A 16,686-nucleotide genomic window follows, 5' to 3' on the forward strand; every position below is an offset into this window, starting at 1 on the left:
CCATTTAAACTGGAAGGAAAATCCAGGAGAACCAGGCTTGGTGTGAGCGGCCACCTGCAGAGGCTGACTGGGGTTAAAGGAAACAGAAGCAGATGATTACATAAACAAAATAAGTTAGTAGGTGCTCGGGTCATGGTGGAAGACTTTGATGCTGTGAATCAAGCTTGGACGAGTAACCTAGAAAAGATTAGTCTTCCCGCGAGGCCCAGACACTGGTGGTGGAATAAGCCAGATGGGAAGTGGGACTGAGAATAAGGGAGGGGATGGGGTGGAAGTGGGTGAAAATTTGCTTGCATGCAGGAGAGAGAAGCTGGGCTAAATGAAGGGGATATTGAAAGATGATTGGCTTCAGAGAATATGCTGCTACCAAGTTGATTGCTGGAGCTGAATGAAGGACATTGCAGGTTGTTCAGGTAAAGCTGATAAGAGTCGCCCAGATTGAATTTACATCCAAGCTTTATTTCTGGCTAAAATGAAAAAATAACATAAATAGCAGATCAAATGGAAGTGCCTAAATGAATATAAACATCTAAAAGCAATTAGGGTGACATACTGAAGCTTAACCTGAGAATCGGCGTACTGTTATGTTAAAATGTTTCTGATATTCAAGGTTAATGACAGTATTCAATCTTAAACTAAGTAAATTTTACTTCAAACCGAAGCTGGTTTAATTATTTATTGAATTCCTTTTGTTTCCTTGATATTTGGGCCAAAACTATGTTCTAAATAAGGCCAATTCATTACCAATTAACAATCTCACCAATTAACATATTCTAGAAGTATAATTAATTTGTCTTTCACTCTTGTTACGCTTCCATCAGCTGTTTCTTACAGCACAGATGACAAAACACAATTTTGGCTGCCACTGGTTTTTACTGCCTTTAGAAAGGGAAACATATGCTTCATTAAAAGCTGTCAAGATGAACAGAGCTGATATCCGAGGAAATTATCTCACACTGGTTTTCACACTCGAAAGTGACACATTTTCATTAACAGCACCTCTACTTGAACTGAATGGCATTAACCTGTTATACTAACTTTATTCAAACTCTGGGTAATTTTATTTTACTTTGATGCAGTTTTATTAATGAACCCGCGTTCAGGCTGTAGATCTTTCTGCTCCTCTTCATTATTTGTTGGCTTTGTACCGACGTGTGTACAGGACGTGTGTGTTGCTAAGGCTTGCATCCAGATCCTTGTTACTCCTTGCCTTCCTCTTGTCAGCAGACCAACCTCACCTGGGCTGCCACCCAGCTCGTGGATCTGCATTCAACATGAGTTGGCATTGACATTGGCAAGCAATCCACCAATCGCAGAGGCTCTATCTCACAGCCCAAGTGCTGTCAGAAACACTGTTGTTTCTTTATGTGGAAGAGATCAAATGAGCATACTTGTTATACAAACTGAGCAAAAGTTGAGAACATATAATAATTTATTGAACTTGTACTGCACTTTATACATGTTGCTGCAATAACTAGGAAATTAAATTAAACCTAAATTTAATGCGTGTGTAAGAAACCTTGTACCGTATTAATGCATAGATAAACTTTATGCCAATGGAGGGCTTAAAGGATTAGGGTACTGTGCTCATGTTCTCTTTACTACTTCATAATCCAGCCTGCATAGTTCTATATAAATTAAAGTTTTTTATGTTTCTTAATTTTGATCTAAAACAGACTTTTGAGGATGAAAGCAAGGGCAAAGGTTTTACATTCTAAAACTCAATGTGGACGTTCTTCAAATTCACCCTGAAGGAAGTTTTGGATGCAAGTTTTGAATTAAGATGAGGGTCAAATCTTGTGCCAACATTAGTCACTCAAGAAGAAATGGGAATAAGACACAAATTAATGTAAAAAAAGTATATATCTAATTGTAAATCTACTTAAGCTAATTTATCGCTGGAATATTAAATAGTTCCTGCACACAGAATTGATGTAAAATTAATGTTTTATTAAATTTAACTTAAGCTATTTCAAACATCAGCTGAAATATGCAAATCCGCTTCACCTGGGACTTTCAAGTCATTTTCATCTAGTCTCTCATCAAAATGTGTTCTATTTTCTTCACTCTGCACTTCTTGTTAGATGAAGGTTAAATTGAAATTCTCAGAGTCCTGTTCTTGAATACAACCACATATATTTACCTGAATAAACTATTATACAGGTAAAAAGTAGTTGATCTTATACTTCTCATTTGTGTTCATCTGTGTCTCTATAGCCAGGGGGAAAATTAGGACTATCTGTACAGATGGTGGTTTTGTTGTGCTACAATGGAGCTTGGTTTTTGCACCACCTGCTGCTCATATACAGCAGATAGTGAGGTCTGTGGGAGGCCTATTATTTTGCTGGCTACCATCACCAGCCAGCTAATTTCATAGTCGGCAAGTAAACTAAAGGTAGACTTAGACAACTTTTTATTGTCATTTTGTATACACAGAGTGTATAACAAATTACATTTCATACTTAACATATCAGTAATAACTTTATATCCTGACAAAATGTTATGGGTCCAAATAGAGATTCTTGATATAGTACTTAACAAACTACCCTCTATTATTAGCTGCTCTTTATTATTGCTATGATATAAATTAAAAGAAATGCTCAAAGTACAGTTTTGTTGGGGAATTTGTTTGGTTTATATGATCTTTCTTCTGAAACGTTTGAAATATTGAGATAATGTCTGATGGTCAAAACTTTGACACAGTATAATGCTGTAAAGTCAACAATGGGGCACAGAGGGGCAAAGAGGCACATCCAAGCCATCAGCGATACACTTTGCTACTCTACCAGAAACATACATACCGGCACTTGTTTTATACAAATGCTAAGGACTCATTCATGTCTAAAACAGGACCTCCTCTTGGTTTTTCTCAGCTCAGAATATGAGCCAGTTTATCACTTGTAATCTGCATTAAAGAAATCTGTAAGAACATTGTCATTGGAAGCTATGAAAAGAGGCTTTCGGGAAGGGAGATGGGGAATTATTGAATTATTAGTGTACAGAAGCAAATATAGGTCAAAATAAGAGAAAGCAAGGAGGGATGTAAGAAGCTTGAAAACAAGCTCCAGTAGTACTATATCAGTGATGTGGGGTCAGAGGTGAAGAAGACCACAGGCTTCAAGCTGATGGAGAATCAGACAGATGAAAGTCAGGACAGATCCAATGAACCGAACACGTTCTTCAATAGGGTCAGTTCAGGAACAACCTCAGTATCCATCTCGCCTGCCCACAGTCAAACAGGCATTCTACCATCTTTTTACCCAAAGCTTCCCTGCAACCTGCACCACTACCACAGAAGTTGAATAAGGAAGTATTTGGAAAGATTAAAGGCTTCTTTTTAACCTTAGCCTGAACCTGGAGATGGTTCCAGTTTTGAGGAAGACCTCTTGCCTTGTTCTAGTACTAAAGAAAACTTAGCTATAGTCCAATGACTATAAACCTATTGCCCTGTTATTCCACCTTTTGGAAGTTCCATAAAAGTTATGTTGTTGCAATCCACTGGACTTTGTTTCCAAGTTTGAAGACCTTTCACTTCCCATCCAAGAAGCGTTTTCAATTCAAAATTGTATTGGAAGCAAAACGTCTTCAAATTTGGACACAAAGTCCAATGGATTGTTTGTAACTTTTTTGGAATGACTATGACCTGGATGACTGAGAATCTTCACCAGCACACCTTTAGGAAGGTGAGTGAGAGACAGAGAGAACAATGGAGATTATGGTAGATTTCAACAGTAAATGGAACACTTAAAACAATTTACCACCATGGGAGAAGAAGTGGAGGTGGCTGAGGAGTAAAAATACCTCTGTGTACCTGAACTACAGACTACACTGGAAATGCAACTGCAAAGTTGTCAGCAAGAAGAGAAAGAGCAGGCTTCTTGAGGAAGCTTGGGTCCTTCATCGTCTCCAGCAAGATGACAGTATCTCTTGGATGCCTGTTGTGAAGAGAGATCTCTTTGTAATTATCACTTGGGTAGATATATTCGCATTGTTGAGATTCTCTAAGTGTTGGCTCAGTCTTAATACACCAAATTGTAGCCTCAAGCTCACATACTCTTGTTCCTTCACCTTTCTTGAGGTCAAAGGTAGGAACACTATTGGGGATGGGAAAAGAACTTTGAACCGCTCTACCATATCTGGAAATCCCTTAGCCTTTTGGACTTCATTACACAAAAGAATTGCACATATGTCATGTGAAGCAAAGATTTATGTGATTCCTCATAGGTTGTTAGAATTTGATAGGGATATGGCAAGCTCCCTAAGCTAAAGGAGCTATGATAGGAAGCATACAGGTTCAGTTTCCTATCTCCTTACTGCAGGCAATATTCAGACAGTTAAATTTGATGAACATCCTATTTTCTTAAAAAGTCCTTACAAATTCGGATTAAGGCTTTGGATGACTCAAAAAAGCTCTACAACTTAATAAAGATGGTGAGCTTTTTTTTAAAACTCCTTCATAACTTCTGGAGATGTTTAAAGAAATCTTCATGAAATAACATTATTGGCAACCACAGAGTATCCTCTTCATCAGTCTGACATCTTTGTCTTCAATCAGAGGCTTCTCTAGACCTGCTGTAAGATGGACCATTACAGGAGATACTTCCTGACTACAGCCATTAGCATTTAACTTTGTGAAGAAACTCCTTTACAAGTGGCAACCCTGTCACTCTTGTCCCTTTGGCATCATTTTATTATATTTTGAATAAAAATATTCACTAAGTAGCATTTTAAAGGCTCTTTGTGTAAAGGTTAAAGTATAATGTGAAACTGATATGTTATTTTGAAAATAGAACTTTATATTCAAGGGAAGCAGAGCAGCACAGCAGAAATACTTTTTATGTGTTGATTATCGCCTCAAGCCGCTTGTATTTTCACCTTAGAATTTGAAACCAAACTGCATACAGATTTAAGAAGTCTATTTTAGTAACTAGTTGGGTTTTCTGTTTTTGCAAATGATTTAACTCTGCGGTGCCGATTGGGATTTGTTGGAAGTATGGAAACCGTAATGAAAGCAGCGTAATTGTGCATCTGGTTCAGTGGGCTAATCTCTGTTTGTCCACATGGTGTCTAAACCAAATGAGGCCCTGAGCCCATATTTGTTGCAGATGTGGATGTTTGTGTAGGGTGGTAATGGAGTGTTGCATTGGAAGGGTAGCATTGGTTCAGCTTTAGATTTAAATTTCTTCTCTCAGCATGCTATTGTACAAGTGTGTCCTTCCCATCGCTTCAGGATAGGTCTGGTTATGGAGGCCGCTGCTGGATTTGTTTTATGAAGTTTAAAAAAAGATGCACACACCTGGTACAGCACAACTCATAATTTCTCCTCTCTTGTCTATGATATTGCTGCAGTTAAGCCTAATGCGTTCAGAGATAGCTCCAATAGCGAAATAAAGGGATTTCTCAAAGGAACAGCAGTGATTTTATTAATGTCATCTGTTTAAAAGCATGGAAAGTAATCACATTAACATCCCAGTGTAATTCTGTGTTTCTTTTGTCTGCAAGCTTCAATAGGAAAGCTCCTGTGAGAGCATTAGCCTAACCACTACACAGTATGCGTGCTTAGTAATATTCTTTCTCCTCTTTGAACAGCCCCCAGTACTATCACAAATCAGCTCCTTCTCCTCTCTCAGTGACAGTTCTTCATTTTAGTGGTTGAGGTGGGGACGTATTTGATAAAATTATCTCCCTAATTATGCTGTGATTCATTGAGAACAGCAGGCTAAACCTTCTCTCAGCGTTCCAGTCTCCTGCGCTGTCCAAATCCTATCAAGCTGTCATTTCGAAGTCCGGTGTGGTTTGGGCTCTGCCCTAGGGTGGAGCACAATTAAAGCTCCGCTTGGCCCAAATATGGGGACACACAAAGACTTCTGGCACCTTCTGAAGGTTTATAGCATCCATCCCTCTCTCCAATTATTCTTTTATTTTTCTGCTTGAAAGGTCTTTATCTTTTTTTTTTCCCTTTCCTGCTCTGTGTTCCGGTTCTCCCTTTTTTTTCTGCATTTTGGCTCCTTTTCTTTCAAATGTTTCCCTCTAGTTACCTTTTTGCTGAGATTTATTATTCAAAGACGGTTTTGCCTGGCACTTAACCCGTTTATTCTGTCTCGTTTGGATGAGAAAGCACCAGCTGCTAATTGATCAATTAGGCCAGCACCAGATGACATCATTGTTACTTCTATGAGAAGAGTTTATTGCAGCATCAAGCTGTAGACGGTAATTCAAGTTTGCCTTATACTTTTCTTTCCAGTTAATCTGCTTAAGTCCTTCAGGGCTTTTATCCTACTGGCAAGGCCTTTTTTTCCAGTTATTAACATCTGTCTTATCTGCAATTGCTCTTGTATTTTCTAATGTCCAGTATTAATCACTTGCAAATATTGGCATTAGTCCTGCAAATCTTAAATAACCTCTTCATAGACTAAAATTGTTTCTCTCTTAAGGAATAGAGCTACATTATGAAGGAATTGCATTTTTCCCAGAAAAAGACTCTGCTCCTGTTGTTCTGTGGAAAAAGTGTGATTCAGTTTTGCAGACATTTGTGAGATGGGGGATATGGAGCCAACAAGTCAACTCCATGCCATGTATTTGTTTTATCCAATCACTGAACCAGGTAAGTCCTCACCTGGTTCAGTGGCTGGGCAGAACAAATATGATGCATGGAGATGGCCTGTTGACTCCACATCCCCAAATTATTATTTTCTTAAAGTTACAAAAAAAAAGTACATACATTGTCAATTGAAACATCTTAACAAGACTGCGATTATCTACAAATTAAAACTGTTGTACCGCCTTTAATGACTACCAGGGTTGCAATATTATTCAACCCAATGATGGTGACCATCGTTAGTGCTGCAGACAAAATGCGCAGCAGGACACAAGCCACTGAGAGTGTTGCTAAGGAGTCTTGGCACACTTCTCCTGGGCAATGACCATTTGGTAGCATTTGACTTTTTTAATTCTGGTTCAACTCTCTGCAAGTAAATATTTGGACTTTTCTTACTGGCGACCCATCTCTGGTGTACCCCACTTTTTCTTCTGTAGACTGCTGGAGGCAGTCACCAGCCCCCCTAGACCTGGATGGACGAGGAGATGGAGGGAAGGATAGATTAAGATATCAGGAAGATGAAAATATGTCAGACACAAACTTTTATGGTATAGACAGGACTTCTAGGATCTGATATTAATTATTTAGGGAAGTCTGAACCTTATCCATAGAAGCGGTAAATATGAAGTACAGACAACGAATCCAACAGATACTGGAAACAATCAGTGTTCCAATACATGTTTCAATATCTTTAATCAAGGTACACAGGCATTCTTCTTTGGCTTATTTACAGAGTGCCATCTTCTTTATATGTTGTAGTACGTCAGGCGACCAATAAGCTTTGATTTGTTAATGGAGGCCTACGTAATAGAACTTGGAATATTTAGCTTAAGTCATACGGGTAAAAAGATAAAACAATAGAGATGTAATTGACAATGTGCTACATGAGCTGCAGATTGCTAATCGTGGAAATAAGGGTTGCCTCATTTAAATATTGGGGAGCATTTCTAATCCACTTATTTCTATTTTAGTGGCGCTAAAGGCCTCTGCTCAGTACTACCTATACCTTGAAAGTGACTCATCCTAAAAATATTAAGATGATTACAGGATATTTAACCCTAATAAACACACTCACTATCTCAGAAAAAGACCAAGTATCAAGTTGTCCATTTTATTTTAAGAGGCCAAAATACATATACAATATCTAATATGACACAAAACTGCTCAGGGAACTGAAAACATGGTGCCAACCCATACATAAAATGTATATATAGCTTTTTAATTCTTCCCTCTGGATGTTCTCTGAATAATTGAAATGCACCATGGCTCTGAACTGAAAAATGTCTGACTGCTCCTTCTGGGTCAAAGGTGGGTCTGTGCCTCAAGCATAAGAATATCTCAGTGTCTTATTTACGATTAGGCATGTGCATATGTCAGATGCTATAAATATAACCTTAGTGACACCACCAGCATTATGTTGGGTAGGGGTATACCCAACATTATAAATCTATCCTCCATACATCTGGGGAGAAGTCTAGTCATCCCAGCTCTTTCACTAGCATCTCCTAAAAAAGGACTTTAAACTATTGAAACTAGATGCTAAAAAAGTTAAGCAGAGAGAAACTGACTTTTAAATAAACCCAAACATATATTCAAGGAGGATCCCTGGATGTGTCAGCACATGAAATATTTAAACTTAGGCTTTTTTTTTAAACTTCATTCTGACCTGGATATGCCTTTAGCTGAAAAAAGATGTCTGGCTTTCATTGCCACTCAATTTCATATAAGTGGTTTGTTGGTCGATTCCGCTTCTAAAGGCTGATTGATATAAAGGTTAATACAAACATAAACCAGATGCATTTTTGGCTTATGTTTGCTAGAATTTATAATAATAATATTTTCTATATAATAATATTTTTCTATTTTAATTGCCAGGACTACAAGGGTTCCCAAATCCAGTCCTCAACACCTACTATCTTGTACCTTTGGGTGCATCCCTGCTCCAGCACATCTAAATCGGATGGCTGAATTCCCCGATCAGCATTCATTCAGCTCTGCAGAAAGCTGGTAATAAGCCATTTATCTGATTCAGGTGTGCTGAACAAAGAGTGGATCCAAAAGCTGCAGGAAAGTAGCTCACAAGGAATGGACATTGGCACCACTGTGCTATTGAAGGGCTGGAATATACTGGGCATGCTTTGGCACAGCCCAGTATACACTACTAGTTATCATGTACAGTAGTATATTGGTATACTGTATATGAAGCTTCTAACACATTGATATATAAAAAAAAAAAACAAAAACAAAAACAAAAAAACAAATTTATAGATACTTCTAACAACAACAAAAAATTCTTTAAGCATATTGTTTTCTGTTAGATTTTTTTTTTTTAACTTTTTCTTGTGGGTATTTATAACTGTTTTCCTGTTACATTGCCAATGATTGGGACCATCAGTGTGACTATATATTAAAGTGTACGGATTCTGACCTAAAATAATTTCAACAGCTGACTGATGTTTGATCCTGAATTTCAGATTCACGTTTACAGCCTGGAAACGGGGAAGCCAGCGGTTTGTGTCGGCAGCTCGCCGGGAGATTTCACTTGCATCAACCTGAGAGACAGCCCCCCCCATCTGTTGGTGTGTGGAAACAAAGACAGGAGGTAAGGACACCAAAACTCTAACAAGTGCAGCTGGAGAGTGCACACACATAATGCATAAAGAAACAAATCTCAGTTAAGTGCATAGACGAATGCACCTGGTAAAGGTTTTCACGTAGAAGCCACATGATGCAAGCTTAGGAAATGACTGGAAGGAGAGAACAGGTGTTTGCAAAAGATTTGAGTAAACAAAACTCTACATTTGTCGTATTATTAAAGACTTTCTGTTTAAAAAAAAAAAGAAGAAATATAGTGAAGACAAAGGTTGCATTGAAATACTAAGAGGAGTCATATTTTGCTCTTTGTCTTCTCCATTACCTACTGGATGATAAGAGATGAGAATTCAGGCTGTAATGACTTCACCCAGCAGCAGCAACACACTCTCTTTCGCTAATGTGCACATGCTCGCCACATTGGCTCGCCGGTTAAAGAAAAGACACATAAAAGATCCATTCTCATCTATTCTGCACTTGTTAGAGGGTGCTGTGATGCGTAGGATGCCAGGAAAGGAGAAATCCCTGGCATGTCTTCATCCAAAGCTGCCCCCGCTGTTTCTATTCAGCCCCAAACCCATCTGGCTGTTAAGTAGTTGGCTTAAAGTGGAGAGACCACCTCATACTGTTCGGGTTCTGTTTCTCCCTTTCCTGCTAGTTACAATTAACAACACCTGAACAAAGACAAAGAAATAGTTCCTTTTGTTTTGTTAGCGACTTCAGTCTTCAACCCTTAATTTTTTGATCAGATTTCATTCAGATAGGGAAAAAAAGAACTGTAGCTTGGCTCTTGGACTTTGTGCTGCATTTTCTGAAGCCAGAGTCGAAGACAAATGGGAACGATGGAGACTAACGGATGGTCGCCAATCTTGGCCCTTTGTCAGGGTGGCATCAAGCCAAAGCCTAATGCATCCCTTCTTTTTGTCCAGATGAGTTTTGTCACTCTGCATTTTTTGTAGGATCCAAGCACCAAATGAGGAATCCAGATAAGGCCTGTGTAAGGGGAAAAAAGAACACATCTGTGCAAACAAGACAAATCTGAGCAGAAAAAAGAGAAAACAGAAGTCTGCGAGGTTGTTAGCTAATGGCTACTCATTCAACAGAAAGCTTTGTTCTATAGAAAAATATGATGTCTGGTGTAGAAAATGACAGTTTGTCATTTTACAGATTTCATAAAGTTTGTCTTGACTTATAGAGGAATACTCAATATCAGATAGGGCAGGGCAATTTGGCTTAAAAATCAATTATCCCATTTTTATTAGCAGATCTGATAAATCTTTAAATACATTTTATATAATAATTTTTTTTTGTTTCATTAAAACAAAGTAAAAATTATAGGAATTAATTTTAAATAAAGACCCTTATTTTAATGATCCCTTCCTAGGGTTAACCTGAATTTAGAATGTAACTAAATACATGCAAAAACAATAAATATACGACACACGAAATGTTTGCAATGAGGGGTTTCTTGCAATGAGCTAGTTTAGCAGCCTTGAGTTGATGGCTAAGATCATTTGATAGTCTGACATCAGTCTGAAATATGTAGGCCAACGAACTGCATCAGTAGAAAAAGAAAAGCCAGATTGTCCTTTAAAGAAATCTTCATAAACAGGAAATTGGCTTAATCATTTAAATCAATTTATAGCCCAGCCCTATTTTTTTTTTTCCTTTTTTGTAAGGTTGTCTTTTCTAGTTTTAAAGCTACAGTTTGCAATTTTCAGTGATATCCAACAGTCAGACTGAAGCGAAAGGAGCCGTCAACAAACCTACACCAAGAGCAAGAGAAAAATGCGACTCCACTTATAAGAAAAACTCTGGCTTGAAATCGGTCGTCTTCATGATGTTGTAGTACGTTACAATTTTTATTACGTCTTTTAAGCACTTAACCAAGTAATCCCATCCTACTTTCCTTTCATTCCTGTGTACTTAAAAACTGTTAATCAAATTACTTCACCTGCTAGTAATGTGCTAGTATTTAACAAAAAATATCATGGTCAGTTTGCTCTTTTGCAAAACTAGAAGTGTTGCTATGTTCTCCTTTGTGTCGTTAACAAACCACTTGTCTGTTTCCTTAACTATACATTACAGCATAAATCACTTTGTAGATAATCAGAAAAATACTGTACATATATTGCACATATGTTCTATTTAAATTCTGTTATTTTTAAACTTTTCTTTTTTCATCGCACCCTATTTTATTTGAGCGAGGTTGTAATTGGGCCGGCTGATTCCCTTGAAATAAGGTTATGACCAATAATTAAACCAAAATAACACTGCAATCCATTTCTGGTAGATGAGATCTTGATTAACATTAACATAGTTTCACTGCTTCATAAAATAGTTTTGTTTTTCATATCCACTTATTTTTCTTTCCTAAAATCTTTGAAAGTGGGTGTAGTGTATAAGATGTGTTGGCTTGGATTTCTACCACCTTCCATGGACACTGCAGAGAGGACTTCATAGAAACAGGATTGTTGAACAAAAGGAGGATTTTATTTCAATATGCCAATGCTAAAACAATCAGATCTGTGCACAATATCTGCAGAGAATGGACCAGATTGTAGCAAAATTATCTGTTCATCTCTGTTCACTGCCCCTTATAGGGAGGTATAGATCATACGTATATAACACCATATTTAGCTGCGTCATCTGTAAGTCTGTAGCTCAGTCATTAAACGCATACATTCACATTTCCATATTTAGAATCGCTACAGCTTCAGCATGATCACAGATCTATGCCCCACCTTGTATAGAGTCTGGATCTCCAGCTCCTAACCAAAGATAAGAGCTTTTGCTATCATCAGATGCTACATGGGTTGGAGATGTTTTAGTTGTGTCAAGTTTTAAACCTGTTCAGCTTAGTGTCTAAACCAACAGTTTGTAAAAAGTAATTGAAAACCACAAAGGATACATGTTTAGAGTGGAGCACTGTTATCATTGTAGTTACTTCATCCTAAATGGCTGTCCTCTCACTCTCCTGATTAAAACTGACTTCCTTATACTGTTCTAAATAGGCCAGTAAACTACCAGGGCTCTGAGGTTATTTCACCACAGCAGGGCTATCAACTCTCACCCATTGGGAGTGAGACTCACCCATCTCAGTGTCTTGACACACTCTCACTCCATATTCACAATTTCTCACACTATAAAATGACAGACATTAAAAATAAACTCTGTTCCACTTATTTATGTATAAAAATACCATGGTGATCAAAATCCAGTCTGTGTTTTTAATACAACCTTTGTGCTAACACACAAGGACCATGTTTTGCTCTCAAGTTAAATAATTATTGCTCAGTCTAGTCTAATAATTTAGGTGTAATTAAACCAACACAAATATTTTAATTCTTAAAGCTTCCAGGTTTGCCTTCCAAACCCATAGGAGCTCCACAAAAAGAAAAATAATCACTGCATTTTATTTTTCAAAACACCAGCTACCCAAGAAAAGACCAACCACATACAGAGGATTTGCAGAACAGCTCAGTTATCCTGGATTCATAGAAGAGAAACCACAGGGATGTTTTTCTTTTATTATTATCTTAATTATTTATTTTCATTTTGGTCCATTAAAATTATGCTTAAAAACTTTATTTCCATCACACCTTTCAAATGAAACATCCAGAGAAGTGTCGTCTCTTCTCATGGTGAGTTTTTATAAAATCTACAGCCTCCTAGAAGGTCTGAATTGTTTAGCCGTTTTGTGAATTGTAAGATTGATTTTATCTAATAACATAATAAATGAAGTTTTTTTATCCTTAGCCAATTACCAAATATTCATACACAGTGTAGTTTGCATAGGTTTCAATTGCACTGGTTCCTGTATCAGTGCCAGTAATCCAGGAATAGCTTATTAGATCCCATTGTTTAATTTACTTGAACTGCAGAGAATAATTAATGAGCAAAGTTGTGAAATTCTTAAAGTATATTTAAGATGCAAGTATTTTAGTTGGGGCCATTCTGCTTTATTTCAATTCTCTAAAAGTCACCAGAATGTAGAAAATAATGTATATTGTGAGAAAAATGTTAGACATAACCACAGACCACTTATTGTTACTCAGTAATATTTACTGTGCTATAAAAATTCCACATTTTGCCGCTTTGTTTAAGTTAAATCCTCTGAAAACCTTCAACCTATAGCTGCACCTATGAGGATAGGTGGAGGATAGGTGCAGCCTGTCAGGGTTAAATGAGGATCTAACCCTGACAGGGGTTCCTCTCCAAACTATTTCAAAATCTCACCCCAAGGTTTGGTTAAAAGTTGGCAGCCCTGCCATAGTTTATACATTCTTAAATTAAAAACAAAATATTACAATGTGGAAACATCTTAGATGAATAAATGTATTACATTTACTCCACAAATGGGAACGGGAAGATTATGCTGGCTTCACATTGCATTTACTGCTAGTTAGATGCTAATAAGCACTTAATCTAGGTTTTTGTCTTTCGTATTGCTGGAATTAACAAATTGCCTTGAAAATAAGTCAATCTTAAATTTATCCATGTAGATCACTGATACCGGTTGTTTTTAACCGTTGTATTTTTATGCTTTTGTACTTCGGCTAACTGGCAAAGAAAAAAAAAATTGATCAACCAGGTTAACAAGATTTTTCTAGGCCTGTATCGGGGGGAGGGTTTCTACAGCCCTTAAGTTATTGTTGCTATTGTCAGTTTTACTTATAAAGTAGGTGGTTGTGGACATTTTGTTTTGATCTAGCAGAGCAGATTTATAAAAAAATGTAAGTTTTTGATAAATCTTGCACTTTTTGTCTGTAATCTCTTGTGTACTCAAAAACGGCACAGATTTTTGTCTCACAGGTTGAACATGAATTGGTCCAGTGGTTTTTAAGCTTAAAACTGATCATGTTCTTATTTTCCCTGCATCTTCAAGTCACACATTTTTCTGCATATCATGTAACAATATAGTTAGTATTGTCTCTCTGCGTTGACCTGAAATTCACTATACGGAGCATTTGTGGAAGATTGTGAATTCCGAATCATTAAACTAAATCAGACATCATGCTTCGGATGATTAATTACTTCTTCTGTCTTTAGAAATAGAATTGTTCAGGAGTTGTTTGTGCTTCTCTCACACTTCCTTTTGATTAATGAAGAAGAGTCTGGGCAGTGACAGTTCACCAAAGACCGTCGCCTCCAGCATTAGGTTTATGGCTTCCTGTGGCCTTGCCTGCCTGTAATGTTCATCCCTCATTATTTAAACGTGTGCCTCCATCACGTAATTCCACTAAACAGACAAAACGAGCTGAAGACAAACAAGACTACGGTGCCCATTTTCCCTTTTAACTTTGCCTCTTCAAAAAAAAAAAAAGTTTTGATTGCGCAAAATGAAATCTGCCCGAGTCCCCAGAGTAAATTTGATTATGGTAATGAAGACTTGGAAGAAGGTTGATCCTGGATGGAGTCATGTCCTGGATGCTTTCAGCTGCAATAAAGCCACGCCGACAACAGATGGAGCTGAAACTCCCCTGGGCTTTTGTTGCTAATGAAACACACAAAGCAAAAAATCTTACTTCTATTGTATTATATCCACTGCAAAAAACAGCACTTTAAAATCCATCGTAATTATGATTGCATTAATCAGTATGTTGTACCATATTGTTTTAACACATTGTCTGCTGTGAGAAATTACAAGAAAATAAAACATCAGCAGTTACTAAAAATGTGTGTATTTTTCAACACTTCTCCTAAGGAATATATTTTTTCAGCTGCTTTTTGTTTTGTTTTGACGTTTTGCAATACTTAATCTTATGTTTTACTATTTAATTTGATAAAGCTCTCTATGAAGCTTTTGTGGGTATTGATATAACTTTCCTTAAGCAAAGGCTTTAGGTTTTTTCTATGCAAGGCTTCTTCTATGCAACTCTCCATATACATATGCTTTATGAAGCTGGCATCCAAAAGTGGTCCCTAAAAGTATATTTTTGTTTTTTTCCTTATTCACATACAAACAAAGCTCTTCTGTTGCTCCTTCTGAATTAAGAATCCTAATTTTAAACATATTTTTTTCCTTTCTATTGTGATGCAGAGTGAGGGTCTTTGACCTCAGATCCGGCTCCTCTGTGGTGTCCCTGTATGCCCACCACCTGGGCGTCACATCAGTGCAGGCGGATGAGTGGAAGATTGTGAGCGGTGGTGGCGAAGGTCTGGTGTGTGTTTGGGAGATGAGGATGGGAACTAAGCTTTGGGAGATGCACAACAGGTAGGACTTTAGAAGATTGACCATGAAAATGATAGCACAGCTTTCCCCAAAAGACCATATACTGTTTGTTTGTTTTGTTTTTTTGTTATTATTAGCATACTGACAGGCTTTTATTATTGTAAATCCAGACTTAATTTGTTCCTTTTTTTTATATATATCAACAGATAAAAAATGTTTGAAGAGTTTGAAGCTGATTACATTTTTTAAATGTATTGCATCGTTTGTTCAGTTCATTTTGTTTTCCTTCTTTTTGTTCACAGGTAAACAAAAAACAAAGCAGGGATTAAAACTTAAGTAATTAGTAAATACTGATGGCTATTTTCTGTTTTGGAAGGCATCCTGTTAGGCACCTTCGCTTCAACGCCAACACCCTGCTGACGGCCAACATCCCTGATGACAAGTCGCCACGTGGGGCCTGCATCACCGACGACGACCTCACAGCGCACCGCAGGTCAGTGCTGAAATTTAAAAAGACTCTTATCTCATTACATCTATTTCTGGAAGGCTGATGTGACGTGTCAGCCATATGCGTATCGATCATCAGTATGTAGACAACAAAAATAAGGAGGAAGATGCACAGCAGTCCTGATGACCCTTTACGTGGTATGGCTAATCTCTGTAAGGGTGTAAATCCTCCTTCACATAACTAATCATTGACAGCATTGGAAAAAAAAAAACAACAACTTGTAAATGATTATTTTAACCTTCCAAAGCATTTTGTTTTTGACATGACTAATTTCTAAAGCCTCCATTAACTGTAACTGTTGTTGGTTTGTTCCTTCTCAGACACAGAGGAGTCATCTGCCATTACAACTTCTCCGAGGACGCCCTGTCACAGGATCACGTCTTGCCCATCTGCAGGTCCGACTACACTGACTCATACGGCTACAACTACAACATTAACCTGACGGTGCCCTACGATAGGCTGTCTGGCTCCCAGCCATCTCACTGAAGGCTGCAAACAAAACACTGACTGCAGATCGGATCGGACAAGAGATGCCTTTATCTGTCTGATTCACAAACTGCTCCATTTTAGTTAGCTTTTACTATCCTTGTGAAGACAAAGGGTTTTGGAAATGTCCTCCTTTAGGTTTTTATTTTAGATTCAAACATATCAATTTCTATAAGACTGTTTAAAATATTACCGTACATTGATTTGTTTTATTGATATTTTTGTGTTTTAGATCTGATGCATAGTCTAATTTATGCACAAAGAATAATGGCATATTAGTGTTTCATATAAAGATGCAAAAAAATAAAAGACATCAAAAATAATATT

General features: G+C 37.4%; 1 protein-coding gene across 1 annotated transcript in view; it reads left to right on the top strand.

Annotated features, from left to right (window-relative positions):
* The window catches only part of fbxw8 (F-box and WD repeat domain containing 8), a 37,552-nt gene extending 20,873 nt beyond the window's left edge, over window positions 1-16,679 (top strand). The window contains exons 8-11 of the mRNA XM_038293625.1: window positions 9,073-9,200; window positions 15,234-15,407; window positions 15,742-15,858; window positions 16,194-16,679. Of these exons, the coding sequence (XP_038149553.1) occupies window positions 9,073-9,200; window positions 15,234-15,407; window positions 15,742-15,858; window positions 16,194-16,359 (585 nt within the window). The 3' untranslated portion in view covers window positions 16,360-16,679. The remainder of the gene's footprint in view (window positions 1-9,072; window positions 9,201-15,233; window positions 15,408-15,741; window positions 15,859-16,193) is intronic.
* The last annotated feature ends 7 nt before the right edge of the window (window positions 16,680-16,686 follow it).

This window comes from Cyprinodon tularosa, unplaced genomic scaffold, assembly GCF_016077235.1.
Source record: "Cyprinodon tularosa strain WSP-4 unplaced genomic scaffold, ASM1607723v1 ctg109, whole genome shotgun sequence".
In the NCBI taxonomy this organism is placed as follows: domain Eukaryota; kingdom Metazoa; phylum Chordata; class Actinopteri; order Cyprinodontiformes; family Cyprinodontidae; genus Cyprinodon; species Cyprinodon tularosa.